This window comes from Balaenoptera acutorostrata, chromosome 9 (assembly GCF_949987535.1).
Source record: "Balaenoptera acutorostrata chromosome 9, mBalAcu1.1, whole genome shotgun sequence".
Classification (NCBI taxonomy): Eukaryota; Metazoa; Chordata; class Mammalia; order Artiodactyla; family Balaenopteridae; genus Balaenoptera; species Balaenoptera acutorostrata.
In genome coordinates this window covers 39,858,267-39,870,880 of record NC_080072.1, presented here as the reverse complement: position 1 = coordinate 39,870,880, position 12,614 = coordinate 39,858,267, and the positions used below count along the sequence as shown (strand labels likewise).

General features: G+C 50.6%; 1 protein-coding gene across 1 annotated transcript; it reads left to right on the top strand.

Annotated features, from left to right (window-relative positions):
• The first annotated feature begins 1,371 nt into the window (after positions 1-1,371).
• On the top strand, positions 1,372-3,996 carry MYOD1 (myogenic differentiation 1). Its single transcript, XM_028164733.2, has 3 exons — positions 1,372-2,233; positions 2,716-2,794; positions 3,063-3,996. Exons 1-3 carry the CDS (start codon positions 1,604-1,606, stop codon positions 3,311-3,313), a joined length of 960 nt encoding a protein of 319 aa, XP_028020534.2. The 5' UTR covers positions 1,372-1,603; the 3' UTR covers positions 3,314-3,996.
• The last annotated feature ends 8,618 nt before the right edge of the window (positions 3,997-12,614 follow it).

Here is a 12,614-nt window from a genome sequence, read left to right as displayed (position 1 = left end):
TCCGCATCTTTTGTCTCTTTAGATTCTCACCACCACCGCGATCACTCACAGGGGTCCCTAACTCCGGGGCCTCGGACGGGCACCGGTTGGTGGCCTGTTAGGACCGCGGCCACACAGCAGGAGGTGAGTGGCAGCCTAGCGAGCCAAGCTTCATCTGCCGCCTCCTCATCACTCCGCATCGCTCGAATTACCGCCTGACCCCGCCCCCCGCCACTCCGTGGAAAAATTGTCTTCCACGAAACCGGTCCCTGGTGCCAAAAATGCTGGGGGACCTCTGCTCTAAGAGATCGCTATGAATATCCTCAAATTTACAAAGTGGGGAAACTGAGGTTCAGAAGGAGATGTGACTTCCACAAAAACACACAGGAAACTGGGGTTTCAGTCATCGGTCTGCAAACTCCACTCTCAAAGACTCCACCCTGAAGTGGGGTTCTCAGGCCTTCTAGGCGTTGGAGGCCTTTGCGCAATGGACTTCCCCAGCGCAGCACTGTGCGCAAGGTGGAGGCAAGCCCCAAGCAGAAGAACTTTTCTTCCCAGCTGAAGAGACATCTCGGCCTAGACCCGCACTGGACAACCCGCTGAGGAAGCGCGCAGGTTGAATTGCGCAAGAGTTGGCTTCCCTCCCTCCAGGCTGGGACAGGGAGTTTGGAGAGATTGGCACGAAGCTTTAGCAGCGATCATCGACTCCTATAGAGATGCAGCTGGGTTTCCAAGCTACCAGAGATGGGCTGGGCCCACGACCCTCTGACTGACTCCGGGGGCAGGAACTGGCCAAGTGACACGACCGCCACGTTCAGTCTCAGGTTTCCCCACTTGGACTCTCTGAGTCTTGTTCCTCGTTTCTCTGCCTCTGACTCTCTAGCGTTCTGCTCTCTGAATGTCTCAGCCTCTTGGGTTTCCCGCTCACCGTCTCACTATCTCAGCTCTGAGTGTGTCTCTGCCTTACTCCCATGTGTCTCTTTGCAAATCTCTCCCGATCTGATTTCTACCCCTATCCTGCTCCTTGGTCCCCCACAAATCAGCGGACTGAGGGGACCCCAAAGTCAGCTCAAAGGTGAGCGCGCGGCCAGTGTTTCCCGCGGACACAAGAGGAGGCTGGTGTTGGAGAGATTTGGAAAGAGTGTGCCCGGGAGCCAAGTGCTGACGCGTTGGGCTGCCAGCCTCTGCCTTCCTCTCTGCCTGGGGAGGGGCCGGAGCGCGCGCGCGGAAGCGTCAAGGGGTAGGGGGCTGGCCAGTCTCTGGCCCCTACTGCCACCCAGGGGATCCCAAGCTCCTCCCCGCTCTATTCCTATTGGCCTCGGGCGACCCCGCCCCTAGCCGCCCGCTGGGGCTCGGGGGCCCTTAGGCTACTACGGAATAAATAGCCCCGGGAGCCTGGCTTGAAGGTAGGGGTGGGGAAGTCCCAGGGCGCTGCCGCCACTCTCCTCGCCATCCGTTGGTCAGGCGGGACAGGACTGGGCAGGGTGGGGGACAGCTGGGTGTACATTCAGACCCTCAGTACTTTGCTATCGCACTGCCTGTGCTCCGGAGCCGCAGAAAGTTTCTGGCAACCCCTGCCGCCGGGATTGGGCAAAGCCAGGACTGCGCCGCCCCTCGCCGGGATATGGAGCTGCTTTCGCCGCCGATCCGAGACGTAGATTTGACGGGCCCCGACGGCTCTCTCTGCAACTTTGCAACAGCGGACGACTTCTATGATGACCCGTGTTTCGACTCCCCGGACCTGCGCTTCTTCGAGGACCTGGATCCGCGCCTCGTGCACGTGGGCGCGCTCCTGAAGCCCGAGGAACACTCGCACTTCCCTGCGGCCGCGCACCCGGTGCCGGGCGCGCGCGAGGATGAGCATGTGCGCGCGCCCAGCGGGCACCACCAGGCGGGCCGCTGTCTACTGTGGGCCTGCAAGGCGTGCAAACGCAAGACCACTAACGCGGACCGCCGCAAGGCCGCTACCATGCGCGAGCGGCGCCGCCTGAGCAAAGTCAACGAGGCCTTCGAGACGCTCAAGCGCTGCACGTCTAGCAACCCAAACCAGCGGCTGCCCAAGGTGGAGATCCTGCGCAACGCCATCCGCTATATCGAAGGTCTGCAGGCGCTGCTTCGCGACCAGGACGCCGCGCCCCCTGGTGCTGCCGCTGCCTTTTACGCGCCTGGCCCTTTGCCCCCAGGCCGCGGCGGCGAGCACTACAGCGGCGACTCGGACGCGTCCAGTCCGCGCTCCAATTGCTCCGACGGCATGGTAAGGCCAGGACGCTGGGCTAGAGAAGTGAGCGCAGCTCTTGGTATATCAGGAATGTGTTTCCGAGGGCGGGGAGCGGACCCTCTGGTGTGAGGGTTGGGCGGGGAACCTTCCCGAGAGTGGACCCCCGGTGCCCCAGGCAGCTGTCACTGGGGTGGCCTAGTGCTTTGCGGGTGCACGGGACGGATGCAATCCACTGGATTGGGGGCGCTATTAGAACACTGCTGGGCCGACACGAAGATCGTGTCGTTTTCTCCGCTTATCCCATGCAGATTTGTGCTCCTAGGTGACTGTCTGCCTTCTATTTGGCCCGGCATGCTGCAGACAGCTCCTGCCCACCCTTACTCCCCAACCCGGCCAGATCCGGGCCCGGAACTCTCGTGGCTGAGACTTAGGGAGTTGGAGAGGGGGCGGCTGCAGGGAGTGATGCTCCGACTCCGCGCGGTTCCCGGGCCTGACTCGGTAGCCCTTGCCGTTTGCAGATGGACTACAGCGGCCCCCCGAGCGGTGCCCGGCGGCGGAACTGCTACGACGGCACCTACTACAGCGAGGCGCCCAACGGTGCGTATTCGCGCCTCCTTCCCACATTCCCTTTTGAGCTGCCCTGGCTTCTCTTTACCTAGGACCTCCTCGCCTCCATCCTGGGAGATGGTACAGGGAATGAAATACTAAGCATGTACTTCCCTCCTTTTTCACCCTGAAATTTCGCGGGATCCTCCCGAATCTGGCCCGTCCTCAGTTTCCTGTCTGCCCCAAAGCACTGAGCCCAGAGGTGGGAGACTTGTCTGCGGCTCCACCTCTGCATACTAATCTACCCCTCCCCGCGCAGAACCCCGGCCCGGGAAGAGTGCTGCGGTGTCGAGCCTCGACTGCCTGTCCAGCATCGTGGAGCGCATCTCCACCGAGAGCCCCGCCGCGCCCGCTCTTCTGCTGGCCGACGCGCCGCCGGCGTCGTCTCCAGGCCCGCAAGAGGCGGCCGCCGGGAGCGAGGTCGAGCGCGGCAGCCCCACCCCTTCCCCCGACGCCGCCCCTCAGTGCCCAGCGGGCGCGAACCCCAACCCGATCTACCAGGTGCTCTGAGGGGTTGGGCGGCCACTTCGGGGGGTGCCGCTGCCCTCGGGCCCGAGGGGTGGTGCCCTTAGGGTCCCTCGCGCCCAAAGGATTGAGCTTAAATGCCAACTCCCCTCCCAACAGCGCTTTAAAAGCGACCCCTCCGGAGGTATGAGAGGCGGGGGAACTGATGTGTGTTTCCGCACCCCAGGGCAAGGACACGGTCCTTTTTCTCCACGCAGCACCCTTCCCTGAGACCTGCTGCGATGGCCGTTTGATGTTACTCCGTGGGCCAGAGCTGACCCTTGAGGGCCCAGGCCCTTCCTCTTCCTCGCCCCCTCCCCCATGGGGGGTGGGACCCACGCAGACCTAAGCCCTGCCCCCGGACACCCGGATGCTTAAAGGAGCGTAGCCTCTCTTTTCGGGAGCCCTCGGGACGTCGGCTCTTTCCCGCCGCTCCCTTGCCAAGTGTAACAGCTGTAACGGTAACCACTCCCACCCCCTCCCCCGGTTCAGGACCACTTTTTCTAAGACTTTTGTAATCTATTCCTGTAAATAAGAGTTGCTTTGCCAGAGCAGGAGCCCCTAGGGCTGTATTTATCTCTGAGGCATGGTGTGCGGTGCGACAGGGACTTTGTATGTTTATACGGCAGGCGGGCGAGCCGCGGGCGCTCGCTCAGGTGTTCGAAATAAAGACGCTAATTTATACCGCGGTGGCTCCGGCTTTCGCTAAGGTTGGGGGCAGGATTTTGAAGGGGGGGAAAATCCGCAAACTGGGCCACCTGTACCGCAGCGACCCCTGTGGGCCGCAGACAGATTGCAAGGAGGAAGTTGGGGGAGGGAGGGGTGCGTATGTTTCTGTTATGTGAGGAGGTTCTTCTGACCATGATGTACATCACCACGCACAGGTCATCTCGTTGTCAGGATGGATATTAGAACGATCTGAGTAGTTAATAAAAGATCCATGCCTGTCCCACCACCCAGAGATTCTGATTTAAAGTATCTGCCGCAGACACCCCCGGCCAGGAATTAGTATTTTTCAAAAGCTCCCCAGGTGATTCTGAAGTGCGTACATGGTTGAGAATCATGCCCCTCCATACACACAGAGTGAAGCCAGGTATGGTGTCCAGAAGGATCACTGGAAAGTCATGTCCCCCAGATGCGACTCGGAATCCTCATGGGTAGAGGATGTGATAAGGTGCTCACAACATAATGAGGAAAAACTGAATGAGTGTGAAGCAGCATTGTAAGCTGTATGGTACTTCCAGGCTCTCAGCGATAGGTGTAATCACAAGGGGATGCAGAGAAGGCCAGACAGGCACAGACGCGACTACTCGAAGTAACCCAGCACTTACAGCATCCTGGCATTGTCAGATCTCATAAGAAGACAGGAGCCCAGAGCCTGCAAGGAGAGGGGCACGTGCAAACCTGCATCATCACAGATGGCATCAGTGCTCTTATCAAGCTATAAACACTCTGAGGGGAGAGGAGGGGCCATTGATTTAGCCAGGGGGCTGGGGAAGGCTTCCTGGAAGAGGTGCCATTTGAACTGTGTCTTGAGAAACAAAAGAAGACAACACATCCACAGTGCCCATAGACCCCCCCCACACACACACAGGGGACACACACACACACACACACACACACACACAGAGGTACCTCTGGGAGGGTACCCCTGGATGGATGGCCTGGCAAAAGTTCTGCCCAACCCCACCCCCTAATTCACATACACTTGTCACCAGGACCTCAATTCCCCTTACATCCCACTCCTACAGATCCTTTTTTTCCTGAAAACCCTACAGGCCCACTATCAAGGGCTCTTCTTACCAAGGAGGGGCGGGTGTGGAGAGGGCCTGGGGAATGCAAGCAAGACATAATGGCAGAAGGCAGAGCAGAGGATCTGCTCTCTGCTCTGGGAGAGCCTTTGCTCTCCCCAATGCAGGGCCCCTGGGGAGCCACCCAGGGCTGCTCTGTTACTAATGATCCTCTGCTTTTCATCTGGCTGCTTCCCCAGATGTGCCTTGGGGTTCTTTACACTCCCTTGAGACCCCTTGGGGCTCATTCATGAATTCATTCATTCAACAGATGCCAGGTCCCATGCTGGGTGAAAACAGAGACCAGTGGACACAGTTCCTGACCTTGGGAAGCACCCAGACATTTGGGGAGACTGGATCTTTTAGCAGCTGGTTACATCACGATGAATTAAGTGCTATAATGGGGATGTATGTAGCAGAGGAACACAGTAGGAACAGAAGGTATAGACAGCAAGCAGCCCCTAATAAGAGTCTTGAAGGAGTAGGTAAGGAAAGAGGAGCCAAATAAGGATGCTCCAAGCTGAGGAAATAGCAAAAGGGCAAAGGCCCAGAGGTGACAGAAAGAAAACTGTGCCTTCATGGAGCCAAAAATGCTCACAGGGAGGGGCCAGAGGTGAGATGGGGAAAAGGCAGAGGCAGGGCCACATTGGACCTTATTTGGGCTTTATCCCAAAGGCAATAGGGAGCCATAGAGGAATCTAACCAAGGAAAGGATACAAACATATCTGTATTTTAGAAAGGCCGGTCTGGATTGGCAGAATGGATAGGAGGGAACAAGACTTGAGACAGGAAGACTTGTCAGGAGGCCACCAGGGTTGCTCAGAGGAGACATGACATGGCCTGAACTGGGGTTGTGACTGGGGATGGGAGAGAAAGCACAGGAGTAGAGACAGTTGTGCCAGATAAAGTGTAGGTGTTGACAGTTCAATGGAGAACCTTGAGGGCACAGTCCCTACCCTCACACAGCTTAAAATCCACTGGGGAAATAGCCATTATACAAAGAATCAAGTGAATAAATACATTTGTAGATGTTATACATGATGAGAAACTCCATAAGGAAAAGTAAAGGGCGCAGTGAGAGATGATAATGAGGTATGAGACGGTAATCAGGCAAAGGGAAGAGGAGGCAGAGCTTCTGTACTGAGGGAACCAACCACATATAAGAAGAAGGCCCCAGCAGCCTATAGGGTTACTATAGCCTATAGGGAGCTAGTGTGCATTAGAAAAAGGTGTCCCTTCTTTCCCAAGGACACTGCTCTGCACCGGGGTTCATGGCTAGGCAAACAGAGAGCAGGCTGGACTTCAGCCTCCACCCACCTCCTTGGCCAGGTGTGCTTTTTCAGTGAACAACCTACAGAACTGTTCACAGAGCCTCGTGCATGGAGGCCCTAAGGAAGGGAGGGAAAAGGAGGCGCCAAGGATGACTTCAGGCTCTGGTTTGCTTCAGAGTGGACGATGGTGCTGTTACAAAGATGGAGACCTCTAGAGAAGAAGGGGTCACGGGGACAGATTTAGTGCAGGACAGAAACCCAATTTAAAAAGGTTAAACCCCACAGGGGGTATGTTGGAAGGACACAGGGCAGTTCGCATAAGGGAGCAGCGCTGCAAGCACCACAGCACCCGTGGGCCTCGAGAGCCGGGATTGGAGCCCCTCTTGCTCTTCGACACATCCCCCTTCTTGCCTCTGCTTGCCTTCCCTCCCTCCTAGTCCATATTGGTTTTCTCCAGCAACTCAGGGGGATTACCTTAGATCTCACTGCTTAACTCCATTTAGAAAATTTCCAGGGAAGAGCTCTAACTGGACCAGCTTAGATCATGAGGCAGGATTTGAACCCAGGCAGTGAAGCTCCAGAGACTGCACTCTCAGCTGCCCGGCCCTGTAGCCTCTGCAGAGGAAGGAAGGAGAGAGCATCAGAAGGGAGGGGAGCAGCTAGAGCTTGGATTACCCCATGGATGATGGGATTTGAGGTCCCCTCCTGGCCTGGGCAGGGGGGAGGACATCTAGCTGAACCCCATTTGCAGTGCAGATGAAACATCTCTGCTCTTGGGGCCATTTTCACCTGGGCTGGATCTGAGGAGACACCGGGCCATGCTCTCCATAGAGACATATGCATGTCTGTACACACATGTGCTCATACAACAGCACACATGTCCCCAGAGCATACCACCAGAGGCTGGTGTACCTTGATGCCAAGGAAGTTCAAGCTTCAGGTCCTTGTCCCTTGCATGAGCTTCTTCTAAGGCACTGGGAAAAGCCCCAGATATATGTTCACATGGTCTAGTTTCTTTTCAAATTTTCCAAAGTAAAATATTTTAGTCAACTGGTTATGACCATTGTCTCTATTCTGACTTCCCCCCTGTGTTGGGTGGCATTTATGGGCATGGTGGGGTCCCCTCGAAAGGTATACATCTTGTTTGGGTTTAGTGGAATATATTTTAAATCAATGAAATACAAAACAGAAGTAATGACAATGAACAGTGAAATAAATTACAATGATTCTGACATTGAGAAGACAATTGTACCCCCAACATCTATTTAGATCATACTAAAAAGCAGTTTATTAAAAGAAAGTGATAACTTTTTAATGGAATTATTGAAAAATCTCTTGCATTGTTTGATAATCTAATGAACAAAGAAGAGTGAATTATATGAACATACTGGAAAGTGATTTAAATTTTTTGCTGGTCTAACACAAAATACTGACATCAACAAAGACAGAGTAAAATTCATAATATGCCACTATAATAAGACCTTAGCATCAACAAACTTTTAAAATGAACCCTGCCAATTTAAAAGCATTTAAATTTAGTCACCACACAGGAAAACCCAATATACCTTGAACTCTTACAGTCCACAGATGAAAGAAACTTGATGGAGTTTCTGCCAAATTTGACAATCCTAAAAGTGTACATTTTAGGCACAATTTCCAATAGACATTTCCAGTAGAGTGGTGAGCCTGAAAGAAAATCCCCTAAATTATCAGTGATATCAAACAAGTTTTGATCAACCATGTTGGAAGGAGAGACTGAATTATCTGAATTAGCTCTCAATTCTCTGTATAGAGAATGATATTATAGAATCACATTGAAGAGGCACTTAAAGAATATACAGCCTGATGCAAGTGGAAAGGAGTGGGCAAGACTGAAAAAGGCAAGAAAAAAGAGCAAGATGCAATAATGCATACTATCAAGGCAGAAAGTGTGAGGAGGAAGATAAAAGACAAAAATGGTGATGGTGCTAATGATGGGAAAAGTAATTTGGTTCTAGCTCAGTTTTTTCTCATCTATAAAACACTTAAATCCTCTGCACACAACTCACTAGTACTAAGGGGAAAAAAATGTGAGGCTGTCTAATAGTCATTTTTATACAGTACAGGGTCATTTTTGTATAGTTAACTTAAAAAATTTTTTTAGACAACATTTAACAGTGAGTTTTAATTCATATAGAACTTTCCCAGTAACAGGGGGCAGTAAGTCCCAGATGATGTCAACGGCCACATAATTCCTGGGATCTAGGCCTGGCTGTGCCCCTAACCAACTCTGAGACCTTGGGAACGTGATTTAAACCTTTTGGACTTGGGCTCTCTCTCTGGGTAATGAATTAGTGAATTTAAAAGGTATGTCCCAGTTCTGAAATTCTTTAGTAACTCAAAGCATTTCAAAGAAAAAGATAACAAAATAGGTCTTTTACAGATAAGGGAGCTGGAACCATGACAGACTTTTCTTAGCATAAGCAAATTATTTATAGCCCTCTGGTTTACTGATCCTTCTTTAACTTTTCCCAATTAAAAAAAAAATTGAGATATAATTTACATACCATAAAACTCACACTTATAAAGTGTCCAATTTGGTGGTTTGTATTATATTTACAACTTTGTGCAACCATCACCACTATCAAATTCCAAAACATTACTCCCAAAAGAAATCCGTACCCCTTAGCAGTCACTCCCCACTCTCTTTTCTCCCCCTAGCCCAAGGCAACAACTCAGCTATTTTCTGTCCCTATGGATTTGCCTATTCTGGACATTTCATATGAACGGAATCACACACTATGTGGCCTTTTGTGTATGGCCTCCTTCACTTAGCATGTTTTCAAGGTTCATCCATGTTGTAGCATGTATCAGTACTTCATTCCTTTTTATAGCTGAATAATATTCTACTGCATGGATACATTATATTTTGTTTATCCATTCATCAGGTTATAGATATTTGGCTTGTCTCCATTTTTTTAGCTATTATGAATAATGCTGCTATGAACATTCATGTACAACTTTTCATGTAAACATATGGTTTTACTTCTCTTGGGTATATACCTAAAAGTGAAATTGTTGGGTATATCATAACTCTATGTTTAAATTTTTGAGGAACTGCCAAAGTCTTCCCCAAAGCAGCTGCACCATTTTACATTCCCATCAGCAATGAGGGTTCCAATTTCTTAGCATCCTCAACAGCACTGTTACTGTTTGTCTTTTTAATCTAGCAATCCTAGTGGGTGTGAAGGGTATCTCATTGTGGTTTTAATTTGCATTTCCCTAACGACTAATGATGTTAGCATTTTTTCATGTGCTTATTGGCCATTTGTACATCTTCTCTGGAGAAATTTCTATTCAAATCCTATGTCCATTTTAAAATGAGGTTATTTGTCTTTTTATTGTTGAGTTATGAGAGTTCTTTATATATTCTAGATACTAGACCCTTATCAGATATATGGTCTGCAAATATTTTCTCTCATCCTATGGGTTGTCTTTTTACTTTCTTGATATTGTCCTTTAAAGCACAGAAGTCTTTTGTGGTTGCTGGAGTCCAATTTATCTATATTTTTCTTTTGCTGCTTGTGTTTTTGGCATCATATCTAAGAAACCATGACCTAATCCAAGGAAGCATTTTATAGTTTTAGTGCCTACATTTGGGTATTTGACCCAATTTTAGTTGATTTTTCTATATGGTGTGAAGAAGGGATCCAACTTCATTCTTTTGCATGTGGATATCCAGTTGTCCCAGCACTATTTGTTGAAAAGACTATTCTTTCCCTCATTGAATTGTCTTGGCACCCTTGGCAAAAACTAATTGACACTAAAAGTATGGGTTTATTTCTGGGCTCTCAATTCTATTCCATTGATCTGTGTGTCTACCCTTATGCCAGTAGCACACAGTCTGTTTACTGTAGATTTGTAGTAAGTTTTGAATGGGGAAGTGTGAGTCCTCCAGCTTTGTTCTTCTTCAAGATTGTTTTGGCTACTCTGGGTCCTGTGCATTTCATGAATGCACCTTTAAGTGGCCCTGTCCCGGTGGTATTTTCAGTAGCCACAAACCTTGCCTGATATAATACGGAAGCTGTAAAGTGGCATGGAAATTTAATGCAGGTTCATGTTGGTGCACAGGGGAAGATGATGATTTTTTCATTTTCAGTCATATTCGATACAGTTTTAATAAAATGAATGTGGTTTTGTTAACTGAACATCATTCTGTAATTGCAAAAAAAAGTTGCAACTGTTTTTGTTGGCATTATGAATGCTTCCAAATAAATATAACTTATTTAAACGTATTACGTAGGTGTGTCAAGCAGTTAGTAACAATATGAAGCTATTTTTTCTGGATTTTTAAACATTTTTAGTATTTGTCAGCTTTCTAAAATTTACATTTGGTCCTGATTTCAAAGCCTAAATAAATATTCACTTTTGTACCCAACTTTCTGTTCTTTTTTTTTTTTAATGTGACCCCTCCCCCAAATGTCTAAACTTCAGGCCTCATAGAACCTGGACCCAGCCCTGCACACTGCCAACCAGGCTCACCTACAGGCTGACTCAGGCACGAGGGCCCACCAGGAGCACACACAGGAGACCCCACAAGGCTCCTATAAAGGGTCGCAGAGGGAGGAAGACGCTTGCGGTAGCCACACACCTCCAGCTGCTTCTGGGAGAACTCAGCGGCCCCTACCTGGTCCCGCCAGGGACTCTCGCAGTAGTGCCCACGCGCACCTGTCCTTCTTACACATATGCACGCCTGACCATCCTTGTGCATCCCTCACCACAGCCACCATCGTTCCTTGCTCTCCACCTCCCTCCTACAGCCAGCAGTGAGAGGCAAGGTGTTGAGGCCCATTTTCCCCCAAGTCAAGCCCAGGGAGGGCTGACGCTCTGCCCCTGGGGCCATACTGCCACTCTGAGGGGCCCACGCTGCTGGGAATGGCAGGAGCCCATGAGGGAGACATGGGGTAAAGGCTGGTCACAGAGGGTTTGGGGGCGGTGGGCAGTCCGAGGGGAGGGGGAAGAGGGAAGGAGGGGAAGTTAAATGAGAGACACTATCTCATTGAATCCTCACAAAATATTATTCCCTTTACGTAGATGAGGGAACAGAAGCTTACAGAGGGAAAGTGACGAGTTTACACAGCTAGCAAACAGCAAAATGAGATTTGTACCCATGTCTCTCAACCAGAGGACATTTTACTCCCCAAGGGACCTTTGGCAGTGTCCATAGACCTTTTTGATTGTCACGAATGGGGAAGGGGTGCTACTGACATCTAGTGGGCAGAGGCCAGGGATGCTGCTAAACATCCTACAGTGCACAGGACAGCCCACAGCAAAGCATTATCTGGTCTAACATGTGCAGAGATTGACAAACTCTGCACTTCCCCGGAGTATGCTTTACCTTGGCCCCTTTCTAGACTTCCCCTGGCCTAAGAGATCTGGGATCCACTTGCCCAGGGGTCACAGGAAGGAACAAAAGGAACAACTGTACACCCCATTCCCAGCTTAGGTACCAGGGTCAGTGCTCAAGCTATAGATCTGACAGCCACAGTCCCCAGTTTCCCGCTATGGCACTTCTAGTTTCACTCTCCCTTGTCCATTGGAGAGAGGAGTTCTGATCTGTGGAAAAGATAGCCTGCCGGTAGCACTGTTTATCATCACCCCAAAGCCGGCTCTGTGCCCTGGTTAGGTTAGTTTCCAGATGTGGCCACAAGATGGCACCCCAACCCACCAGGAATGTGAAGGCTCTGGGCCTGGGAGAGAGCATATGGCATGGGCCAACCTGGACCAAGGCCTGGGGGTTGGACTTAAGCCAGTTCCAGAGCCTAGCAGGACCAGATCTAAGGCCTGCAAATGCCAGGTGTGAGAACATAGGCCAAACTTGGCTTCAGGACTCCCTTCACCTTTTTCTTGTCCACACCCAGCCCCAGCTCGTCCTCCAGCCCCTCTCATCAGCCCCTTCCTCTGGCCTGAACAAGAGAAATTACAGAGCTGAGGTGTTATGATATAGCGCTTATTATTATTCATATCCATCGATAAAGAAACTGACGTATAGAGAAATTGAATAACTTGCCCAAGGTCATAGCTTGTCAATGGTGGAGCTAGGATTTGAACACAGGTACCTTGGTTAAAGAGTTTTTGCTCTTGGCCACTGAATAACACCACCCCACTGGTAGTTCACTGCACCTTGAGCTGCTCCCCGCCCCTCAACAGCCAGTGATCCCAAAGAGCCTCTGGCACGAGACCACAGCTTTCCTCTGCAAGGGAGGG

What these genes read in the sequence shown, in the direction of transcription:
- MYOD1 (XM_028164733.2), top strand. Translation starts at nt 1,604, where the DNA reads ATGGAGCTGCTTTCGCCGCCGATCCGAGACGTAGATTTGACGGGCCCC. An exon ending in CCAATTGCTCCGACGGCATG is followed by an intron (nt 2,234 to 2,715) that starts GTAAGGCCAGGA and finishes TGCCGTTTGCAG; the next exon opens with ATGGACTACAGCGGCCCCCC. An exon ending in CTACAGCGAGGCGCCCAACG is followed by an intron (nt 2,795 to 3,062) that starts GTGCGTATTCGC and finishes CTCCCCGCGCAG; the next exon opens with AACCCCGGCCCGGGAAGAGT.